The sequence below is a fragment of the Erpetoichthys calabaricus genome, chromosome 3 (genome assembly GCF_900747795.2).
Source record: "Erpetoichthys calabaricus chromosome 3, fErpCal1.3, whole genome shotgun sequence".
In the NCBI taxonomy this organism is placed as follows: Eukaryota; Metazoa; Chordata; class Cladistia; order Polypteriformes; family Polypteridae; genus Erpetoichthys; species Erpetoichthys calabaricus.
Window position 1 is genome coordinate 153,307,408 of NC_041396.2, and position 25,770 is coordinate 153,333,177.

Below are 25,770 nucleotides of genomic sequence, written 5' to 3' on the forward strand. Positions count from 1 at the left end.
TACTTCCTTAACTTGTGGAGGGTGTATCCTGTAGCAAAGCCCTAAGTTTTTTCATGAAAGCCCCTTTCAGTCAGTAAGCCTTAAAAACAGGTGTAAAGCTAAACTTGCAGCACCACTATTCAATTACACTTGCCTAACGCCTCTCCTAAGGGGACATACTGTGGGATCTAGGCATCAGTCAAAGCACCAATCACAGGCCCGATTAGAAAGTGGGAAGCTGTGATTTGTCGTCTCCCTCCCATGTAACAATCACAGCCCGTGTTACAACGCACTATGTATGTATGTATGTATGTATGTATATATGTATATATGTATATGTATGTGTTTATGTATGTGTGTATATGTATGTGTGTATATATATGTTGATATGTGTATATATATATGTGGATGTGTATATGTATATATATATATATATGTATATATAGATATGTGTATATGTAGATATGTATATATATGTATATATATGTTTACATAACCTCTTTAACACACTACTTCTCCACTGCGAAGCGCGAGTATTTTGCTAGTATATATATATATATGTGTGTGTATGTATGTATGTATGTATGTATGTGTGTATATATATATATATATATATATATATATATATATGTATATATATATATATATATATATATATATATATATATATATATATATATATATGTGTGTGTGTGTGTATATGTATGTGTATATATATGTTGATATGTGTATATATATATGTATATATGTGGATGTGTATATATATATATATATATATGTAGATATGTGTATATGTAGATATGTACTGTATATATATGTATATGTATATATATGTTTATGTGTGTCTGTGTGTGTATATATATATATATATATATATATATATATATATATATGACAGTAACACTCATAACAATGACAACACAATTACATTGACAATCATGTTACGTTATTTTTAAAATGTTTCCTTTTCTTTTTCATAACCTCTTTAACACACTACTTCTCCACTGCGAAGCACGGGTATTTTGCTAGTGTCATCTAAAATCATTTACTAGTTTCTCAAATCCCATCTTAACTAAAGTAATTGTACTTATAAGTACAAACAGTTCTACCAGGAGCACTTAATGGACTGATTGAGTGCGTTTATAGTTCTTAGGATGAAACTGTTTCTGAACCATGAGGGCCCTACAGGAAAGGCTCTGAAGCGTTTGCTATATGGTGTATAGTTCTTGGGCTGAAACTGTTTCTGAACCTTGAGGGCCCTACAGGAAAGGCTCTGAAGCGTTTGCTATATGGGAGTAGTTCAGATAGACTGTGCGCATGGATGAGGCAGCGTGTGCTTGATGCTGTATACCGATAATCCTCTTTCCGATCAGCTGCTGTAGAGCTGTGATTCCACACTCAGATAAAGTGGGATAAATACTCAAGAGTGGTGCAGTGAGAGTAACAACACTAAAACAGCTATTGTATTTGGAATAGTTTGGCCATTCCGTGGACCATTATATTGTTACAAGTTAATTACAATCAGATGCCTTAAACTAATAAACGATATGTGGTTAATTTCAGTGTAGTTGATAAAGCCTAGTTTGATAAAAAAGAAAGGGAAACTATACTGGAACAATCGCACTGCTTTGATACTGGGTGCCGCCAGTTTATAAAACCGAACCGAGAATTTGCGTACGGCAGGGACTGAGCTGGTGTGAAAATGTGCGTAGCTTTACACCAAGTTTAATTTTTATACATCGTGATGTGAGTGTGGAACTGTTTATACATGAGGCACCCTGGGGTTTGAGGGGTAAATTAACTGATTTCTACTTTAACTGTTAATGCAAAACCATTAAGTATGCAAGTGAGTAATTTTACATTTTCACATTAAAAATTACATTACTTAGAATAAAATAAAGTACTAAAATTAAAAATGTTAGTAATCAGTTTTTTTTCCAAATCCATTAATGTGTCATGGAATCGCAACTTACTTTTACTTGATTTTGAATAACCTGATGGAAATATTTCAACGTAGCTTCATGGTGCCTCACTGCTGTGAAATTGCTGTGCTCTTAGTAACTAATGTTATGCTGAACAGTCTGAAAAAATGAACGTAATAATCAGCCAACATTCTTCCATATAAGACTGCTGCAGTTCGTCCATAGGATTTAAAGTCATTCCACAGCATGTATGTTGAGTTAAGATCTGGGTTGTGACTGAGCTATTCCAAATGGTGGATTTTCTTTTACTGAAGCCATTCTGTAGTAGGTTTTCATTGACTTTTAGTGTCATTGTAATGCTGCATCTCACAACTTGTATTGAGCTTCTGCTGACAACCACCTCACCATTACAGTATAATGTAAACTTGGGTTTTTTTTTTTCAACGATGGCAAGCTGTCCAGACTCCAAGGCAGCAAAGCAGCCACTAAACACGATGCTCCCTCTACTGTACTTCACTACTGGGATGATTTCATGTTGGTATGTGGTACCCTTTTTACACCATATGTACTACTTTGCATTCTTCCCGAACAATTCAAACTTAATTTCATTAATCCACAAAACATTTTCTCAGTAGCACTGTGGAGTGCCAAGGTGGTCTTTGGAAAACTTCAGGCATATAGTGATGGTCTTTTTGGAGAGCATTAGCTTTCTCCTTGTTGTCCTGCCATGGACACCATGCTGGTTCAATGTTTTACATATGATAGACTCATTAACAGAAATGTTAATCTGTTTAAGTGATTCCTTCAAACCTTAACTTTTACTTTAGGGTTTTTTTTTTTAACTTAGTGATCATTGTGCATTGTGTCTGTTGATCCACTTCTAGGGAGAGTAGCTAAAGTACTAAATCATCTCCATTTATACAAAATCTGTCTAACTGTGAATCGATGTAGTTATTTCCAAAGGAGTCACATACTTTTTCTTGCTTCACTGTAATTTCCATAGTTGATAGTCTTTACTTCTGTTGTATTCAGATTTGGAATTACCACACTGAAGTTATTAGATCTATTGACTTCATTTGCTCCTTTTAAAGGCAAAATCTTATGTGTTAGTTTACATTAGCTTTATTACCGTAGTTTATCACTCTTAACTGTGCCATTATTAAACTTTATTTGCTCTATATTTAGTTCCGCTGTAACAATACACAGATATCTATAATATGACGCATACCTTGATTTTGGGTTCACAGTATAATACATTTTAACATAATTTTGCTGGCCAGGCATCCTGTTACATTTATGTTTAAAAAATACATGTACAGTCAGGACTGTCCACAAGTATTTTGACTCCATATTGAGAGTTCACAGTGACAGCTTCCAAATGCAAATTCCATACTTGGAATCAATTCCAGACCATTTTCCTGCTTGATGGTTAATGAAATAATAAGGAAACTGTTCCCAACCTGGCTGTGGGACTTCTTGTCAGTCAAATGTCCATATATTTTTGAACCCCTGAAAATAGGGGGACCATTTTTCTAAAAAGCTCATGCAATATTTTCGTTAAACCCCTTGAATTAAAGCTGAAAGTCTATACTTCAGTCACATAATGATTGATTTGTTTCATATCCATTGTGGTGGTGTACAGAGCCAAAATTCTGAAAACTGTGTCACTGTCCAAATATTTATGGACCTGACTATCCCTGCTTAGTAATACTGTATATGATTAAAATGAAATAACAGTTTTACTTGCATACATAAATGTAACAAAATATAGTCTTTCCTAGAGCTTCATTTTGCTCTTTTATCTTTTCAGCTGTTTCTTAAATCAGAAAAGTGACTTAAATTATCTTTTTATATTAACTCACTAAATAATCTGCCTGGTAGAACTACTATGGCTACCATAGATACTAGCGTATAAGTCGAAAAATTTATGCCTTAAAATTCATTCAAAAAAACAGGGTCGACTTATCCGCAGGGCAACACAATTGTCCATAGAATTTGGGTAATGACATTGTACACTCAACGCTTCACGGTGTTAAGTCACCGGTAATCTGCCATTTCCCATGGTCTTTGAAATAATTATAAGCCAGCAATACTATTGCTAATTAGCTAGTTTTTTTTCTAATATCATTAAATAATTCTTTAAACTGTGAAATACTTGAATTTAAGCATTAGCTTTTGCAGGTTTTGGATAACAAACATACCATTAGCTGCCACGTGCAACCAGATTTGGAATCAAAAGAACCAAGGCAACGCAAGCTATCATTGCGATGCAAGCGCAGCCCGCGATTCAAAAAAATTTCTCTGCCTACCTGTTTGTCTCATGTGACAGTAGCTGAAAAGCAGCATCAGGAGAGAGCAGCCTGAAGTAGTCCAGCAGCGGGTGATCTGTCGTGTCCAACAGCAAGCCATGCTGTCTTGTGAAGTCCGGTAGCCAGTTCGGCTCCCACGGATCAATGTCTGGGTATTCCTCCCACGCGAACCTTGCCGTAGGTGCATCGACTGCGCGAATGCGTTCAGCTGGCGCGGCATCGGCTGGTGTCCGATCAGCTGATGCTGGCTTCTCACTCTCTTGCTCGATTCCTGATCACTGTCAATAAAATCCAATTCTGAAAAATCAGACTCCGACTAAGCGATACTGTGCAAAACATCGTTTGCCGAGTGTTTTCTTTTCTGCACTCGCTTCGCTCCCTTATGATATATCGACGCCATCTTGCCTTTGTTTACATTTCGCAACTCACGCACACGCAAGGATTAGTTGCAGAGTCAACGAGTCTAGCATTTCTCCAAGCACAGAGGGAATGCCTGTGACGTGACAGTGAGTTTTGTCGCCATTAACAGCTGATTGTCTGCCTCTATCTCTGATAGCTGTCAAGTTTTAACCTCAACTTATACGCGGGTCATAACAAATTTCGTAATTTTTGGCTTAAAAATACACTCGACTTATCTGCGAGATTGACTAATACGCGAGTATCTACGGTACTCATTATTGTCTGAATTGTGATTATTAACAAGGAATGAATTCTGCACAGCCTCTTTTTTCCCTCCTCTGTTCTGACAAATGGTATCAAGACCTTTAGCACTCATTGCACTAGTTTAAGATTTATTTTTATACTGACAACTGTGTAAGCATAGACTGAAGGCATCATAACAACACCAAAAAGCTAAGTTAACAGAATGAATTAAGTCAATGAATTTTGTTTAAATGCTCACAAAACAGGTTTTATCAAGGAAGACAATGCTCAAGAGGCAGCACGGTAGCGCTGCTGCCTCGCAGTAAGGAGACCTGGGTTTGCTTCCCTGGTCTCCATGCGTGGAGTTTGCATGTTCTCCCCGTGTCTGCATAGGTTTCCTCCCACAGTCGAAAGACATGCTGGTTAGGTGCATTGGCGATCCTAAATTGTCCCTAGTGTGTGCTTGGTGCGTGTGTGTGTGTGTGTGCCCTGCGGTGGGCTGGCATCCTGCCCGGCATTTTTGCCTGCCTTGCGCCCTGTGCTGGCTGGGATTGGCTCGCCCCGTGACCCTGTGTTAGGATATAGCGGGTTGGAAAATGACTGACTGACTGACGATGCTCAAGAAACTACAATATCGGTTCTGTACAGAAATTTCTTAAACAGATTCCAGCTACAAAGTTCTCACATATTTTTGGCAGGTTGTATGCACAAACAAATACTTTTTGTGCAACTTTTCTTTTTTTAATCCAGTTCAAATTTGTTTGCTTTGAGGCAAATTCATCAAACGCAGGTACTTTTAAATTATGAAATAAAATACTAACATTGCAAATATTTTTTGTAACACATAATGAATTCAGATGTTACTTTATGGGGTACATTTGTTTTGAATAAATAGAAATTGGAAAAATGCAGTGCTAACCAGTTAATTTTATAGCTTGATCTCCCTGTGTTATTTAATGCACACCATGTATGTGGATATTTTAATACTTATGTAATGCTATTTAATTTTAAAACTTGACCTGCTTTTGGTACTTTTATAATGTGTGAACTTGGATACTTTAATATGCATATAATAAAGAAAAGTTTATACATTGAAATTATTGGATTTTGCTATATAGCTATTGGCAATTTGGACATAAACAATATGAATAGGAATAAAAATTAGACATTTTATTTTCCATGGAATAAAATGAACATGTCAGCAATAATTAAGCTTTAATCCACAGTTATAACCAACAGTGTATGCCATGAATGTTCCTCCAGCATTCATAAACTTCAAAAAAATCAAATGAGTGTTACTTTTGATAAGCAAGTGGTAGTACATCTGAAAAACCTGAAACCGTTATGATATTGAATTTCAGCAGCTGTGAATTTGAAGCCATTGACTATAACAATGCCTTTAGGTATAAAATTCCAGAAGAGAATGTAATTTTTAACTCAATGAAACATTGTTTCAGGTATTTTACCCTTATCTTATTTTCTCTTGAGCCAGATAAAATGTTTCAAAGAGGAGTAAAGCACTGCCTCAGATGCATAGTTCTATAGCCGTAATAATACATTATTCAAAATTGTTAAGAGTTCCTCCTTATTCAATGTTTATAATGTGTATTATAACAGTATATGAAATTGTATAATTATCTTTATTATCCTTAAGTAACCTTAAATGATTTTTTAAAGAGTGAATTTTACTTTTTTCAGCTTTACAAAGTATCTTTGAAATAAACAGGTCTTAATTAACGCATGATGGCTCACATCTGTATGTGGGGTGTGTGAAGAATACTTTGAGTTCCTGTTAAAATACAAGAAAATTGATTTGTATAAGGAATCATTTAAAAACAATTAAATTAATAATTTACAACAGATATAAATAATTAAAAAACATAAAATATAACAACTTTTATTTTTATAGAACAGTTCTATTGTGAACACCATCTCACAGCACTTTATAAGCATCAAGTAAAATTGACAGTAATATTAAAAGATAAGCAAATCTGGGTATGTGTTGGAAGCAGCAACCTATCTTTGTTGGCAGTTGACTTTTTTCTTTCTCTTTCAGGGACTAACTTGCCTTTCATTTCTACAGAAGACATTGTAATCTAAGCACTTTATTTGATTGGGATAAGTCATTAACTGTTACTTCATGTGAACGTAAGGAAACACTCCCACAGCTGCTTTTTTTAATTTCTTCTCTTCCACCAGAGCCAGTAGTCGATGCACATCAAAAGATGGTAAAACAGTGTTGTCAAAAACATTCTGAGCACAAGATCAGTTGTTTTGTTTCTCTTTCTTTGCAATTAATGTGGCACCTTTCAAAGAAATAGTACTTTTCATTTGGTAGCAACAACATGCCTGAAAGCTGGTCTTAATTGAAAAAAAAAGTCAGTTTCAAAATGAAAGTACAATGTCAATTTTTTAAACGTGACGCTACTATTTTGGTACTGATATATTTTGGTACTGATATATGGATGCTGTGTGTTTCATTTTTTATGCACACTCTTTTTCCTATGTACATTGGGCTCAAAGCCTGTGTGAACTGGGCTCGTAGATTGTGTGCACATGCACATACTTGCAGCTTAGAGGGGGCGTTGCCTAAGTACCCCTAGCTCCACAAAAGAGTAATTTCATTATACTCTCCCTGAAATACTATACCCAGTTCTGGGCATTGTTCTCCTTGATTTTTGTGGCAATAGCTCATTCACAACTAGAATGAAGAAACCCTTTTTACTCAGTCTCAATTTTATTTCCAAGATATGCTTCATCCAAAAGTGTTTCACCTAGTGAAGGCATCAGTTGTCAGACCCAGGCCTAGAGAAGTTTAAAACTCTGAATTCCAAGTATTTCTGTTAAATAGGGCCCTATACTGTGTTGGTCAAACCTTTTGTAAAGAAAGCACAACAAACAGGATAAAGATTTGGGGGATTCCACCCCATATACTGTAAAGTAAGTAACAAAACAAGTACTCTTTCAAGACAGAGTCCAAATAAAGACTAAACAACAGGATAAACGGGTCTGGTTATATACAGAGGAGACAGGAAGGGGTGTGATCATGGCTGGAAGTGAGTTCTTGTTAGGAGGTGTATTCTGAAAGGAAATAGGTGGGGTCTTAGGCAGGCTTTTCATCTGCTTGTCTGTGTAGGAAGGAGAAAAGGTATTAGCGCCATTCAACAACCCTAGTCTCTGTGTCTTACTCCCAGTTAAGCCATTAGACTGCCTCCCAAGTGCGTGTGTGTGACACTGTCTTATAATAAAGTACATTGAACAGTATCCTAGTGCTTATAACTCAGACACTTTTGTGCCACCTAAAGAAAAGGATATATAAACAGCATTTAAGACCTCACCAAACTCCGCATCCTAGACAGTACAAATTCTGCTGTTTACTTCTTTAGCGCATAGTTTCTATCTGAAATAATAATGATGCACTAATCAGGTGTTTTTAGGGCCAGTATCAATCACTAATTTCTTGTTACTAGAATTGGTTGATCAAGATTTTTTTCTTTATCAACTTTCTTTTACACTAAGTTCCTGCATAACCAGAAGTGTATAATAATAATAATCATCATAATAATAATAATTCATTACATTTATATAGTGCTTTTCTCACTATTCAAAGTGCTACCACACAGGAAGCCTTATGTCCCTCATTAAAGTGTTAATCTTTACAATTAAATTGTAGACCACTAGTTTTACCGGTTAGTTTTTTTTTTAACAAAATTAAATTGTTCAGGCTTATTGTTCATGACCACAAAAATATTAAAATAAATAATATTTTCTTACAATATCTACAAAAATATTTTTCCATAATACATATGGCATCAAAAAAATGCTTGTCATATCTACTGTACACCCCACTATTGTATTAAAATGTTTATAAGATCTTTGTCAAAAGATAAAAGGCTAACCTACTTAACACAATTACGCATAAGCTGAGAAGCCTATTATTTATTAAGCAATGAGAGCAAATTCTTCATTTATATGTATTTTTTTCTAATTAAACATGTGAGCCGATGTATTAAACACAAGTTTGGTAACCATCCAGATACAGAAAAAAAGTGTCTGTTTTAAAGGACAAAAATAAACATTCTGAACTCATTAAAGAAGCTTATTTAATTTATTGTCTTCTGCTCCAAATTCAGCTGGGCAACGTACTGTATACGTCTCTTGTTTCTCTCCATGCACTGAACAACTCCTCAGATTTCTTTTTCTCAGTTTATTACTCCAAAATTTTTATGTAAAAGCTAAGATTTTGGTCCTCTCTCTCTTCTAAAGTTTGCCTGGCTACTCTCTGTTTACAGGATGTTCTGGCTGCAAAACAATACATGCACTTCCTCAGCTACCATAATACTTTGTGTAAAGGAGCTGTACAACTAAATTAATGTAAAACTAGAAAAGCAGATACCAAAAAAAAATCATCTTTTGCTATCAGCTAATTTACCAGTCACTGACTGAGTCATTTGGAGTGAAAATCAGCCCATTTTGATCGGCGGCCAATCGATCAGAGCACCACTATGATATGCCTTTTTGGAGTTCTTTCACCTGATGCAGCTGCCACCAATTAATAATAGATCATTGAAGCTGCCTTGTAGGAAATAGCCTTTCTCATTTCTGAGGTAGTAAATATCCATGTAAGTACGCTTTATTTCTTTGTGTTGCTCTTTGATGTCTCTTTCACTTTTGTTTCCTGAAAGCCGTTTTGGGTGTTTTAGAGATGAATAATACTGTGAAATTAACAAGTACATATGAACTACTGTTAGTTCCGGATATACCGTATATTGAACCATGATTGAGAGAAAATATCCTTTCATCAAATTTAAGTCATGCAAAAATGGCATGAAGGAAAGCTATATCATGATTAAAGTCCATAAAAATTCAATTTGGAATACACAAAATGAGACCCTAATAGTTTAACAATGCAATTTCAGATACCATCTTAATGTAATGATCCTGAGCTTTCTCCTGTAACAAGACTTTACATTTTAACTGACTGTAACCACCTGTGTTACATATCCTCAAATCTGTTTCTGAACTCCTTTTTTAATGTGATCAATTACGCACATTAATTGCAATTACAAATTGAAACTTTCAGATTCGGTAGGGGGACTACATTGAAAGTAAATGATTGCCATTATTAAAATATTAATTCATTTACCTTACCTCTTGATACAAATCAAATTCTTTTATGTTTGCAATGCTACTGCAATCTACCATGGCAATAGTGTGAGCAAGGCAGAAATTGAGCTCGACATCTTCTATAATAACCCAATAAAGCAGTTTAGAGTTACCAATTACTTAACTTACACGTGTTTAGCTGCTTTAGCATTTATAAAAGAACAAAGTTCCGTCAGACAGAAATTTAGTCAGAAGTCAGACTGATTCTGCCGGAACTGTGAGATGCACCACCATGTTGCCCTATTTAAAAATGTAATGTGCTAAAGTACTTCAAACGATGTAAATGTAAATATATACAAATTAATGTTATATATTTGCAAAGAAGAACATTTCAGCCTTGTAGATGTCGTTTGATTCAGTTCTGACTTTTATCTTGGTTGCAGATAAATAAGATTTTATTTCACCACTGTCTTAAGTGCAAAAAATAATATGAAAATTGAATACTATTTTTGAATCTGAATTTAGATTCACATGAATTTTCTGAGTACATTGAGCCTAGTCAAATAACATTTAAACATATGAGATTTAACCTCACAGAAATGAATGTAACTGCATTTTGGCTATTCTTTGATATAGACTTAATTTTCATATGTATATTTGTTTTATAGTTGTACCATAAAGCAAGACCTCTAAGTACAAGAGACCTACGACATACTGTTACATTGACAGACATTTCCCGAATGTGGCAGAAGGACCTGCAACCTATCTTGGTACCAAGGTACCCAGGCTCCATGGGCAGTCATGCTGTGAGACAGGTCTGTATCTTTTTTCTCTAAAACTATACTCTGTTAGAAAGTATTTGTTGAAACCTGAATAACATCAAGCCTTATTAATCTGCACTGTGATAAAAAAAAATCCTTTGAAGATCACAATTGTAAAATAACCAGTTATGTAGGTCATTAAAGAGCAGTTTTTATTTTTAGGTATACCCAGGGCCGGATTAAGGAGGGTGGGGGCCTATCTACATCAATTTTAAGGTTTCAGAGTTACACAGAGTAAAATAAATGACCACTAAAGAGTTAATTTTAAAATGAATATCAAAAATCTGAAGAACAGAAAAAATATGTATTTACTGTCAGCAATTATGAGAAACAAAATATGCTGAATCAAAGCTAGTATCTTTAATTAGCCATCGCTGCTCAGATGACAAGTAACCATCATAAACCAAGCTTTGAAAATTAACTATAGAACCCCACTCTAAATGCCTACAACACTGCACAGGCTATTCTGTAAATTAACTCAGACAAGTGCTTGCTTTTCAAAAATGTACTTTTCTGGATCTCTTTGCAGCAAAGCCCTTGATCGGATCAGGACTTTCCATTGTAGATCTGAGCCTATTTATCACTAGCCTTAGCTTGAAGAAAGATCACTCACCACTTGTACTGGCAGGCAATGTCAGGTACAGCCTGAAAGCAACATCTGTGTTTGGGAAGATACCCATGAGTTTGACGAAAGGAAATCATCCAGGGAATTGTCTGCTAACTATGTTGAATCAATTATTATAGCCAAAAATGTGATCTGCAGCAGTGCTAACCACAACAAACAACTACGGAAAACGTAATCACAATAGTATAGCATAATACTCGTGATTCCTAAATCTCTTTCTCATGTCTCCCAAGCTCCTATCACTACTAAAAGCCTATGAAGCAAGGGATCAGCATTATTGTTATGATTAGCAGTTTAATTTTTTTAGCCTTTCCACAATGGATTTTCAGTACTTATTCATCCATTTATCGGTTCTGCACTTCAACGAATGTAAAAATAACATTGGTTTTCTAAAAATAACATTATAATTCACACAGAAAAAGCAAGACACATGTCACAGTACCTTTGCAAAGAATCATAGAGCATTGGAATAAAAAGTTTGCCTAAGCTGGCCGCATGCCAGATTTTAAGGTAATATTCAGCAAACATATTTGCTGGCAAACCCAGCAAGTTAACCCTAATTTTGGGGCTCTCTACAGGTCAGGCCCCTCTCTACTACCCCTGTAAGCCTTTTCTAAACTCCGACCATAGATATACCAAAGTTAGAAGTATATTGTATTATTTTTACATTTTAGTAGAGTTTATTTGCCGAAAATATTTGATCATTGAATATGCAATAGTAATATAATTTTCCTTTTTTTATTCAGAGGTTTTTTTAGTGATTTTTCTCATATTTATCTTCTCTGCCTTTCAGGAAGATTGTTAGAAAACAAATAACTGTAAAAGTTTTGTGAATATACAATAAAACAATTAAATATACTAAAGCTTAATATACCCTATCATTTTCAAGCCTGCTTAATCCTGCACAGGGTCCCAGGGTGTGGTTATCTTTTGCTGATGAATATTTACACTATGAACCTTTCAATTTTCAGATTTACAAATCCATTGTGAAATTAAATTATGTGCATTAGACTGTTCTCCTGTTTATAATAAGACTGACAAAGGTACATGTTCATATATAAGTCATTGTATAACTAAGTAAAATTTTAATACATAAAAACTATACCTGCATTCAAGGCTGCTTATGTCAATACCAACCATTTGCTTCATGGTTTCATCAGCTTTTAGCCTTTAAATGCAAAACGGAAATTTTGTGTATATACTGTACGTGTTAGTGGGGTATTTCCTTTTCTGTGGCCTCATTTAAGGTGCTGTTTTTTATACCAGATACATTTTGCTACAAATATTTCAGATATAAATCACACAAAATAGCAAGCTTATTTGTGTACAGCCATTTTAAGAAGGAATTTTAAAAGTATTTCCATGGCCTGTGAATCGCATACATTTTTAAAAATGTTTTCAAGCTTTCCAGTTTCAGAAATTTTTCCATAACAATACCCTGTCTATTTTTTGATATAACACTTTGTGATAAATTATTCTGGAAATGCTAGGATAAACTTGTATGACTTATAGTGGTGTTCATTTATTTTCATGTTTTGTAGATTTTATTTTGCCACATTTGGATATTCTTACGTATTTTTAATTGATAATTTGTGTGTTTTTTCTTTAACTGTTTCTTTTCCAGCATATTTTAAATTCTTTAAGTTCACTGGGTGCAGGGTGGACCACAGAAGAGGACAGATTCCAGGATTATACACCATATGGGCTTACAACATTTTCAAACATAATCAGCACTTTGAACCCATCAGCCCGGCGGCGTCTTGTACTCGCCTGCCACTATGACTCCAAGTACTTTCCTCCACAGTGGCATGGCAGAGAATTTGTAGGAGCCACAGATTCAGCTGTGCCATGTGCTATGATGTTGGAACTGGCACGTGCCCTTGATAGTGAGCTTAAGACATTGAAGGTAAGTGTGAAAGCTTGGAAATATATGTGTGGAAGTGTTTTGAAAACTGCCTCAGACTTACTTTATGCTCTTTATTCTTACATAGTGTTCTTTTCTGACTACTGTCACAAAGCACAGAAAGTATAGCAATTTAATATCATGCAACATTTACAAGCTATTAACATATCTGATTAAAAGAGCAGGAATATTAATATTTAATATTTAATGTCTTATCTCAACTGCTCCTAAGGAGAAATTTAGGAAGTGCCATTTTATTAAATTAAGCACAATTTAGGAATTTAACTAAAATCAAGGTAAGAAATGATGTAGTTAACATAAAATATGCCCAGTTGGCATTGGAAAACAACAACTGCTGAAGTAAGTAAACCTTTGATGGATCTGTGGTTCTTTAGAATGAACAAAATCAATGTCTGGCCCACCCACCCCATCTCATGCAGTAGCTATGGTGTACTTATTTGATAGTGTGATACTGCATCCATCAAAGTTAATGAAAAAAAATTATTAACAATCCTGACATACTGGTCCACAGCCAGCAAGAGTTTTTTGTTCAAAATGGGAATGGCACTAGGTTCCATAGAAGGACCCTGAGAAGAAATGGACAATGGGAACATTTTAATAACACTTAATCATCAATGGATATGGCAGTTTTACTACAAGTGGATACTTAATAGATATTTTTGTAGCATGAGCTGCCAAATCCAGAAGCTTTGATACAAGTAAATTTTACTAAACTAAAGGTTCAGTTGACAGAAGTGTTTAGCTTACATTTATGCAAGCTCTCTTATTTGCTGCTTGTACAAGTCCAAATTCACAGGCTGAGACTGACAGCAAAGAGAGGGATAGACTCGTCTACATGAAGAATATTCCAATAAAGGATTGGTGAATGGAAATTATGATAATTTAATGCACAGAACAAAATAGAAAATGTACTTCTGGGATTGATATATCAATTTACTGTAATTAATACTGTAGCAACAAAAGCATATAATAGTATCATATCATAGTCAGGCCTGAGTTGCCTCAAGAGCTGTGTAAAGAATTCAGATGCATTTAGGCATAAAAGTTATTCATTAAGTGATATGTGGGCAGCTTGATTAATTTCCAGTCACAGGTTATAGCTTCTAAAGATTACAATTAGTACCTCCAAAGTAAACACAGGTTGATTCATAGGATTTTCCAGAGAAAGTAGTATGGTACTTGAATTGACTGTAGTCTTGCCAAAATATCAATGAAAATGGTAGAGTTGCAGAGGTCTCCTAGCAACCGTTGATCACTGTCGATGAGTAGATAATGTTACAAGGTAACCTGTTGTGAGTTGTTTCTTAGAAACCTGCTTACAGCAGAGAGTGGTCAATCAGAAATACAAATATATTCTTCACGTGTCTAGGAAAATGTTTACTTTTCCATTACAAATTCAAAAAATACTCTAATAATTAAACCAGTTATTATATTTAACATAATTTAAAATACCCATGAATATAGAATAGATTGGGTTTGAAAATTGGTAGATTGATGTAATTTAAATTACCTATTATATTACATTTTCCTTATTTAATTAATTCAATGTATTTTCCTATTTTGACCACCCATTTAATTTGTGTGTTAAAGTAGCTAGCCATTACACTATAATTTATAGCCTGAACAATAACATAACATTTGTTTTAAAATGGTGAGTAACACATTTAAAATTGTACACTAGTTTCCATGTCCAGAGGAGTCAGAATATTACACATTGATAAAGAAAATTTCTTATATAAGATGGTTCTGATCAAGGCTTGTGTATCTTGTGTGGATACAACAGAAACAGGGCACAAGTTAAAACATAAAAGAGCCTTTTTATTGTGAGGAAAACTCTTCATAAAATGTTTCCCACTACTACAGCAACAAGAACAGCACAATGACTCTTCTTTCATTCTTTTCTGGTCTTTGTCTTCTCCTCCTCCTCTCTGCAAGCTTCGTCCTTCACCTCCCGACTCTGTCTCATCCTTGTGAGGCTGGCAAGTCCTTTTATATTGGCCAGCCCGGAATTGCTTCTGCTTTTCCGCCCATGTGGTCTGCAAGGACATCCGGGTCAAGTGTAAACCTCATGCCATACGGCTCCTCCATGCACCCACTGGCGGCTTCCACAGTGCCCTGTGGGAATCCGGGGCATCGCTGCAATCCAGGGGAGCCGCAATCTAGCTTTTTCGGGGAGGCAGTGCCCTGAAGAAGCTGCCTTCCCACGTCCTTCCATTTCTTTGCCATCCTGCCCGGGTTGGGCTGCCAGTCATCCTTTACATTGCCGCTCCCTCGGCTAAATACTGTGGGGTGAAGCGTCCTGTCCTGCGAGGGCTATCGTTCTCCTGGAGGGACTGTCTGCATTTGCTGGTCCATTGTTTTGCCCTGGAAAAACACAAACGACATTGACGGGGGGATGCTGCATTGTTGCCGTCTCCTAGAGTCTACCCTGGTTTCAAAAGGGCATCTTTTCAACACATGACCCAGCTGACGGTATTTATTGCACAACCACCTCCCTCCTGACGTGTGTGCCCTGCCGGTTTGGAGGAAGGATGGAAACATCTGCTTCGCCTCCCACCCCCAAGGAGAGTGACCCTCTGATGCACATTAGCGCATGTGCTCACATGCTGCAATATCAAGAGATGCTCACTTTTCATGGCAATCTCCTTTTTAATCTGAGGTGTAGTGACACTCTGAGTCTCTCTGTGATATAAAGTGAGACTCCGTATTGTCTGCAGCCCTTTCAGTTTACGTGTGACCGTGTGATAATTGTTTCATAAAATCTTCCGTAAAAGTGCACAACATTAATACTATAATAACCAATCTCAATGCACGTAGAAAATCTAGGCAATACGGCATAAACACCAATAATTTAATTAAAATTACTACTTTAGATGAACAATGTGTTAAAACTATAAAAACAGATTATAGATTAAACAAAAAATACACACCAGTCGTTCCTTACACTTGTTATGTTTCTTTGAGTTTTTCTTATAGGTACTCTACATAACATACAATCATATATTCATAAGTCAACTTGCAGACGTGAGGCATGAATGCTAAGAAAACTTTGCCATTGTTACCCTACTGAAAACAAGGTAAATCAAACAGTTATGTTTCCAGCTAACTATGAACTGAATAAAATTGTATTACTGAAGTTCAGATAAAGCTGAGCACTAAAGAAGTTCCGTTAAAAGTTAGCTTTAGAAATTAAACTGTATTGTCCATTATTTATGTAGTTATGAGAAACTCACATTCTAAACAAATTAAGCAATCACTCCTGTGCATTTTAACATTAACATTGAACATTCTAAGGTTGGGTCTTGCGCAGAGCTTGTGAGGACAGCTTAATTGCTGGCTTTAGCAATTTAATCTAAGAACTGTTAAAAGGTTGTCCTTATTTTTATCCTGTGATCTTCTGTCTGTAGGTCACATGTTGTGTAGTACATCGCAGATGAGAGGCTTACAGGATATCATCACCATTTTTCCAAATCAACTGCCTCCATTTTGAAGCTGACTCAGATGGCCAGATTCCTCAGCTAGTCAAATGCATGAACTCTGTGAAGTAAAAAAAATCAGTTTTCTTCTTGCATCTCAACTTAAATTTAGAATGCTATAGAGGCATCTAAAAATACTTCCAGCAGAGATATAGATTATTGTTAGGTGATCGCACACCTAGGGATGTTTACCCTAACTGGTTGTCATTGGGTTTCCCCAATAGAGTTTTACTTTTAATATTTTTTATCAGATCTCTTTTATTTTTATCCACACAATCTTGAAGATTTATGTATAAGAAAATAATCTCATATTGAAAATGAAAAAAACTCCAGTAGATACTTGTAGTAGTATATCCTGAATGGATGTTCATTTCAAGTGCATGAGCTGAGTTTAAAATATCCCTACCCATTCTAAGAAAAGCTTGGAACAAATCCTGACAAATTTCCTTCAGTCTCTGAGTGTTTTGTCTGTTCATCTTTAAGACCTGATGACAATCATTCTCAATGGTTTAACTCAACGCCGTCTATACCCCTCCTTTTATTACTCAATTAAGTGTAGAGACCCATGAAGAAGCAGTGCTTAAAAATGTTTTGCACAAAATGATTAGATGACAGTACTTGCAGTACCCTAAGTGCCTGGAACTATTGGCAGCACTGATTATTCTTAAAACCACTGCACCCAAAAAATAGTAGTAAAAATAACTGCCCCCAATTACTGTGAATGGTATTGATGGGTAAGAAAATGTAAGGATGGAGCTGTATTAATAACTGTCAACCCCTAATTGCTTCAAGGACAAGAATATAGATGAACATTAATACTGAAGGAATAATATTTTAATTGTCCAAACTAGTAAATGTTTTGGTCAGCTTATCCATTATGTTGTTTTTGATATTAATAATGGGTTTCCACAGAAAATATCCAACTTCAATCATCCAGGCTACTTTCTATATTTATTAAATTGTGTTAGGCTCTTGAAAAATAGTGGATCATTTCAGCATGTCATACTGATGGCAGTAAGCCCTCCAGTGGAGAGGCTAATACAAAGCAATTTGTGTTGTTTGAGAATTTTTTGATGTTTTGCAGGGGAAAGGGTAGATTTAAAAAGAGAGCAAATCCTGATGATGCGTTTTCCATGTACTACTTCCATATCCTTCAGCAGCTGTAAGGTCTCACTTATACATAAGTTCAAAGCTGAGATTTTTTATTGTTTACTATAGGAAAAGCAGGAATATCCCTTTAATATTTTAGCCCTAGATTCAGCATAACCAACGGTAATACATGGATCGAATAATACATATTGTTAAAACATCCAAAGAAAAGGACACTTAAGAGCTAAGTCACAAGTTTGTTTTACTTGTTTGGGTGGAAGACAATAAAGGACTTCAATCAGGTAAAAAAAATATTGATAGTTGTAAGTTTCTTCTAAAAGAAGCGGTCCATATGTGTATTTATAGTTCAATAGTAAAATTTATTAAGAGCATGAGACTCATAGGCAGTAAGCTGGATAATCTTACAAACAACTTATAGCAGATGTATGAATGATTATCAGTGTGGTAATGATCTCTGCTTCTGTTAGGGATTGTGGCAGAGATTTTTTATAAACTAATTCTTTGTTACAGTGTTAATAGTGACAGTACATTTTGATTTAGTCTTAGTCTTCTGACTACACTGCATTTTAGTTTAGTCACATTTTAGTCATTTAATCATTGTTAGTTTTAGTCTAGTTATATTCAACAAAAAGTATATTAAAATTAGTCGAGAAAAAGTAAATTGGTTTTAGTCGACTAAAAGTAAATTAGTCAAACAGTCTAAATCAGATATCTTATTTCACATTTGGGTATGCACAGAATATACTGTACCCTCTAAACTCTTATACTGACATGCACACTTGTAATGGCTGACCCCTTACCCAGACCTGTGGCCTGGATAAATTACTGAAGCTAATCTATAAATACCAAGCTGTACATTGTGGAACTTGACCTGGACACAGACAGGCAGACACGTTTGTATTACCCCACACATGTTTATTGAGGTACTCCATAATATAACCTTTCACTCACAAACCCCAATACCCCACAGTCCAGGCCAACACAATGCCTACTCTCTCTCTTCTTCAGACCGCCTCCTTTTCTCCTCCAGAGACCTCGTCCTCTACACTCCCGACTCAAGTCATCCACTGAAGGGAGGCGGCCCCTTTAAATAAGCACCCGGATTTGCTCCAGGTGCGTCCCCGGCAGTCTCCCACCGACACGCCCCAGTGTGGTGGAAGTGCCGGCTGTATCCCCGGAAGCACTCCGGGTGTCCCTGTTCCTCTCCCCCCCCAGCACTCCCTGGTGTGGCGGAAGTGCTGAGGTCCAGGGTCCTCCAGGTATCGGGGTCCCCCTGGCAGTGACCACGGGCCCCTACAGGGTCGAGCTTCCCAGCTCTGTACCTGTGGTCCCCAGGGCGGTCGTCCCCTCACGAGGTCTGGAGGAGGCACAAGCCCTCCTTCGATCTTCTTGGGCGTCCCAGCTGGGTACCGCCCCCATCCGGGTACCACAGTGCCCCACCACCAGCGAAGACACGCGCCTCCATAGCCTCCGCCAGCAGTGGGAGCGCCCCATCGCCAGCGAAGAATCCTCCAGTGAAGCATCCCGTCCCATGAGGGCAGGTCCCCAATGAAGCAGGTCCTACTGCGCGCCCGGGGTCCGAACCGGCACCCCACGACTTGCCCTTTTGGCACCTCCTCTGTGGGTTCCATGTCTGCTCTCACTGTCGTCTTCCCCCTTTTCTCTGCCTCCACAGAGGACGGCCTCTCTGGACGTGAGCGTCCTGCCTCACGTCCTCCCTTGTCATAGGAACCGGCATTCTCCCCTCGATTCCTCCCTCTCTTCTGGGACGCTATAATGGTTTGAGTCTGCCTATGGGAAAGGTACAGACCCTGTCCAGTTTACGTCCCTACAGAGCGACATGAGACTGCTGCAGGCTCGGGGCGTAGGGCGCTAGGACCCAGGGCACTCATCAGCCTGCGTCTTGCCAACTCTCTCGCTGTCTTTCCCCTCACCAAGCGCACAGCACTCACCGCCACATGCAGTGTCGGAGAACCCCCTACTTGGTTCCGTTCACACGAATCACAGGCCTTTTTGGTGGGCTCTCCTTTATGCTTTACGGAGTCGGCTTTACTCACCATCTCCGTGGTACCTCTCCGGACGAAGAATCCAGCCGACGCGACTGCTGTCCCCTTCAGCTTCTGCAACTCAGCACAGAGAGCACTCAGCACCTGCATTAATGACAAGCACAGAAAGTCAGCCGACGATTGACTTACCTGAGTGTCGGTCATGTTCGCCGACTGCTTCCTGTGAGGCTCCTCTAGCCCAATCGGGTCTATCCCTGGCACGAGACGGACATTCCTTGGTCCCACCTTTATACATTCATTGGCAGGCACACAAGACACACCGTCCAACCCCGTGCCTGTCTCGGGGAGTGACTTCCGCTCCGCGGCCATCTTGGCTCTTCTCCTCCTGGTGCAGCGACATGCTGGCTCTTCCAGTTGCAGCGTCTCCTTCCCAGCAGTTCTCCCGGCCGCTGCCGCGTCCACAAAGTGGCACGGTTCGGCGTGCGTCTGCCATTCGTGTGGACCCGGGCAGCCCCTGCCTGCAAAACACAAAACAAGCTCAGCCCTCCCAGGCTGGCTGCCGGCACGCAGGGACCGTTCTTCCCGGATCCCGTCTGACCGAGGCGCCTGCCTCGGCATGGTCTTCCGATACGCCATGCCGTCCCGGACAACTTCAGCGGCAGCACACTCACAGGAGCCCGCTGCACCCTCCAACCCCCATCGGTGTTTTCCCGCACCAGGTAGGAATCTGACCGTTTCCCGGTGGCGATCTGGGTTTTTTTTTGTTGTCTCGGGGCCATGAGCACTCCGCACCCTCGGAACGTGTGCGGGGGTGCCTGCTGCTCCAGGCCGTCCACAAAATATTTGTTTTGTTGTCCCCGTCTTGGAACAGACGGATCGCCCCACGTTGGGCGCCATTGTGGAACTTGACCCGGACACAGACAGGCAGACACGTTTGTATTACCCCACACACGTTTATTGAGGTATTCCATAATATAACCATTCACTCACAAACCCCAATACCACACAGTCCAGGCCAACACAATGCCTTCTCTCTCTCTTCTTCAGACCGCCTTCTTTTCTCCTCCAGAGACCTTGTCCTCTCTACGCTCCTGACTCAAGTCATCCACTGAAGGGAGGCGGCCCCTTTAAATAAGCACCCGGATGTGCTCCAGGTGCATCCCCGGCAATCTCCCACGACACGCCCCAGTGTGGTGGAAGTGCCGGCTGTATCCCCAGAAGCACTCCGGGTGTTCCTGTTCCTCTTCCACCCAGCACTTCCTGGTGTAGCGGAAGTGCTGAGGTCCAGGGTCCTCCAGGTATTGGGGTCCCCCTGGCAGTGACCCGTGGTCCCCAGGGCGGTTGCCCCCTCGAGGTTTGGAGAAGGCACAAACCCTCCTCTGTCTTCTCGGGCATCCCGGCTGGGTACCACCCCCAACCTCTAACAAATAATATTTTCCTCTCAATCAACGGTTTAAACATAAGCACACAAAAGCAGATATGTAAAAAAAGGTGGATAAATATATTAAATGAAACAATAACAAAAAATGCAAATTTTATACGTAGAAAATAAGTATATATATAGATATGTATATCCCTCCACCAAAGCAACAATGTGACAACACCAAATATACAATAACAAACCCTCCCTTGTCCCAGTAACATATAACAAACACAATTAACAATGAATGAATACGGAAAATGCCAATGATAGTGAACTTGAGTCCGAGTATACAACTGTCCTGAATACGGATGACTGGTCAACACATAAATGATGTGTTTGAATTTCCTGGAAAAAATGGAACAACCTCACCGTGAATCCTCGGCGTGTGGTGGATAATGTAGTCCAACCCCGGGGTCTCTGGCGATGATTGAATTGAAGTAAGTCCGGCGGATTGAAAAACAAAGTGGATACCAAAGCGCGATGTGGAAAAATAGCAGGTGGTGGTAGTTCGTTGTAGTGAAATGTAATCTCCATCTTTCACTTTCCTCCCGGTCTGTTCCCTCCTGATTGTTTATATAGTAATGAGCCGGATGTAATTGATTTATTGTAAACAGCTGCTTTCATCTTGGGGCTACGGTCTCTCTCCATCATCCGTCCCCCCTGTATTTACGGGGACAACATTCACTGACGTACACCTTATAAACAGCAAACGGGACGATGGAAACAAAACGCACTCAGTACAAACATTGAAAACACTATTACTATGTAGCCCCGCAACATACTAATGAGCCAAACAACATGTAGTGATTGTTGAACATAAAATGAAGAGTAGGAGTAGAAAGGATTTACTCCAAAAGATCTTGGTCAGATAATGGCAGCTCTGGTCTGTCATCACAGTTTTTGGCCGTCAATATGCCTTAGTTATGCTGCTGTAAGATCATACCAAAAAATACATACACAATAAGTACTTTTACTATGTTTTTCATATTTTAGGAGTAATGCTAATAAATATTAGTTTCCCTCAAAAACCAAAGAAATAACACAAATTTAGTGTTTGAATATTCATATTCAGCAGTGAAGCCAGTGCTGTTATGCTGTACTCTACATATTGTATTACTTGGGAGATGTATGTCAAGCACTGAAATCCTAAACACATTGTATATTAGTATTAACAAATGGAACAGCTCATTTTATCAATGATTGTGACAAGCCAAATATCCACTTCATTTTTAATTGCTACGACTGCTGTCGTCACTGCCACTGTGTCCGTATGTGTATGTGGATGAGTGCAAGGTGGTTTCACCTAAAACCCTGAATTGTATCCATGAATTACAAAATGGATGGATGCACGGATGAACGTGTAGATGTTTACAATCAAGGAACAATTGTGAAGCTTTCGTTCCTTTATCAGGACTGTGTAGGACACTGTATTAAAAGCAATTAATCCCCTTGTCATTTCATCTGCTGTAACAAATGCCTTGACACTACAAGTTAAACAGTTACAACTCCCATCTGAGGCTCAGCGCATCTGATTGCACTGTCAAAGCTGCATGAATCTGTTTCTTAAGTAACTCGTAAAGGGCTAAAACTGGCAATAACTATCTTGTGTGTGTCTGTGTTGACTTTTTTTTCATTAATAACCACGTTTTCCCACATCGCATGCTGAAAGTTGGTCCATATGTCTGACCGCTTATATTACAGTTCATGTTGGCCAACATAGTGGAGCAGGATTCTGGCTGACGTGATGATTTCTTGATGGTGCCGAAACTAATGTTAGCCAATTAGAAGCGTGCATACAAGTTTGAACCACTGCATGACGGACTACATCATGTGTAACAGAAATGTGCAAAAATCTTCACATCACTAATGGTCCAGTTGTCAGTGTGTAATATTTTCGTCTTTAGTTTTTGTCAACAATTATTTTAAAAATATTCATCTTAGTTTTCGTCATTAATGGTGCACTTTTAGTTAGTTTTTGTTCTGTTTTCATCACAGAAAAAATGTCATTGACAAGTATTTTTCATCATAGTTTTTATCAACTTTTTTTATCACTGTTTTTATCACTGCTTTGTTACTAATGATTTTTTTCCATTTCATTGGATGTTTATTTTTTCCTATTTCAAATATCTTCATCATTTTTAGACAAGAATCTTTACAAATATTTTAGCAAAATGTGTATTTTTTATGGGCATATGTACAAGAAATAAGGCCAGAGAGACAAAGAGAAAAGGTAATTGACTAAGAGGTGAAAGAAATGGCCAATTAAAATGACGGGGTCAAAATACTAAAAGTAACAGAATGTTCAGATTGTCAGAAATACCAAAATGCAATCATAGCTAAAATAAAATTGCAAAGGTTACTCATACTAGTTTGTATTTATTTCCCTAACTAACATTACATGTAATATTTTTGTTTAAAAACTTAAACGCTTGAATGCTAGAAGCTGGGTGCTGACATCTTATTTAGGTAAGGCATAGTGACCATAAACAACCAAAAAACAAAATGGTGTCACCTGAAAATGTTGAAAAACATAAAAAAATTACAAAAGTTAATGTAAACAATTTAAAAACAAGAAAGACTACATTGTAGGATTTCAAGGTCCCGCTTTACTACAGGTTTGTTGAATAGAATTTTCAATTGTCACAGGGACTGTGTGTTTCATTTTTATTCATTATGTTGCTTTTACAGAAAGACATTCCAGATCTTACTCTTCAGCTGATATTCTTTGATGGTGAGGAAGCCCTTTACCAGTGGACTTCTGCAGACTCTTTATATGGTTCACGGCATTTGGCTCAAAAAATGGAAGCCACTCCTCACCCTGAGGAAGCAAGTGACACCAACCAGCTGCATGGAATTGTGAGCAAATATTTTTAATGCAGGTCTCCTTCCCATGTTAGGATATAGCTAAAGTATGTTTCTTTGTTGAAAAAGGGTAATTATTTTTTGGACTTTTCTTTTAGAATTAATTATGAAACTCTGTTAAATTATGGCATTGCTATAAAGAAAGCTTATTACTAGTTTTAATTTTTTGTTTTTTAACCAAACAAATAATTTAGTTGACTACATCATTTTCTTTTATATAAGATACAGAAGCCATTTTTTAAAATTTTATTAGGATCTCTTTGTGCTCTTGGATTTGATTGGTGGGTCCAGTCCACGATTTGCAAGCCACTTTTTAAACACTGGAAGATGGTTCAGTAGACTACAAAACATTGGTAAGTATGAACATATGTATGAGGGAGTTATTTTTGTTTTCTTGACATTAACACTAAAGCAAGAAATCTCAGCAAAGTGAGCTTAACAGTTTAAAAATAAGACAAAAATATTTGCTTCAACACATATCCAAACTAATAATTTTCAAACAAAGTTAAAGAATGTCCTCATTTAACAGTATGCATCCTAAATTTTAAAAGTCATCTGCCAAAGTTATCATGTGTTAAACTGCTAGTTTTATATTTTATATTAATTGATTGTATGTTGTGGCGCAGTGGGTAGCGCTGCTGCCTTGCAGTTAGGAGACCTGGGTTTGCATCCTGGGTCCTCCGTGTGTGGAGTTTGCATGTTCTCCCCGTATCTGCATGGGTTTCCTCCAGGTGCTCCGGTTTCCTCCCACAGTCCAAAGACATGCAGGTTAGATGGATTGGCAATTCTAAATTGTTCCTACTGTGTGCTGTGGGTGTGTGTGTGCCCTGCGGTGGGCTGGCGCCCTGCCCGGGATTGGTTCCTGCCCTGTGTTGGCTGGGATTGGCTCCAGCAGACCCCCGTGACCCTGTGTTCGGATTCAGTGGGTTGGAAAATGGATGGTTGGATATCATATTAATATTTAGTCCATTTACTTTACCCCACTTTCACAAGCTTCGCTGGTCACATATTAATTTGACTTAAATGTTTGAAATATTTCATATATTGAATTAATAATATTGAAATAATTCATATTATGAATTATTATAAATAAAACATTACAGAGTAAGCAATATAAATTTATAAATACAGTTAATAAATTAAGGTAAATTGCAAGCATTACAGAAAAAAGTAACATCAGAAAAACACAAGTGTAATGGATGAACATGAAAAGCTTGAGGTGCCAGGTGATTAAGTTTGATTGCTTTGACAGTTTTGTTTCTCAACTTTTTTTGCATCAACAGAGAGGCGTCTGCACAGCATAGGTGCTTTGAAGAATCATCCTTCAGCCAGTCAATATTTCTGGTCAAGTCTTCGTTCTGGAGTTATTGATGATGATCATATACCATTTTTGGATAGAGGTAAGAAACACTGGAAAAATTACATCCAAAAGAGGTAACATCTTTCTATAGATTTACCATTTAGCCACATTATTTGAGTCCTATATGCAGACAAACTAGATTTTATTATAAAGTTAACATTTCAGATAATGACCCAGGAAAAAATATTTGCCTTTGAAATACTTG

At 37.7% G+C, this 25,770-nt stretch overlaps 1 protein-coding gene across 1 annotated transcript in view; it reads left to right on the forward strand.

The window, feature by feature from the left end:
• The window catches only part of qpct (glutaminyl-peptide cyclotransferase), a 54,798-nt gene that overhangs the window by 24,180 nt on the left and 4,848 nt on the right, over positions 1 to 25,770 (forward strand). The window contains exons 2-6 of the mRNA XM_028797415.2: positions 10,627 to 10,773; positions 13,029 to 13,310; positions 24,032 to 24,199; positions 24,459 to 24,558; positions 25,489 to 25,605. Of these exons, the coding sequence (XP_028653248.1) occupies positions 10,627 to 10,773; positions 13,029 to 13,310; positions 24,032 to 24,199; positions 24,459 to 24,558; positions 25,489 to 25,605 (814 nt within the window). The remainder of the gene's footprint in view (positions 1 to 10,626; positions 10,774 to 13,028; positions 13,311 to 24,031; positions 24,200 to 24,458; positions 24,559 to 25,488; positions 25,606 to 25,770) is intronic.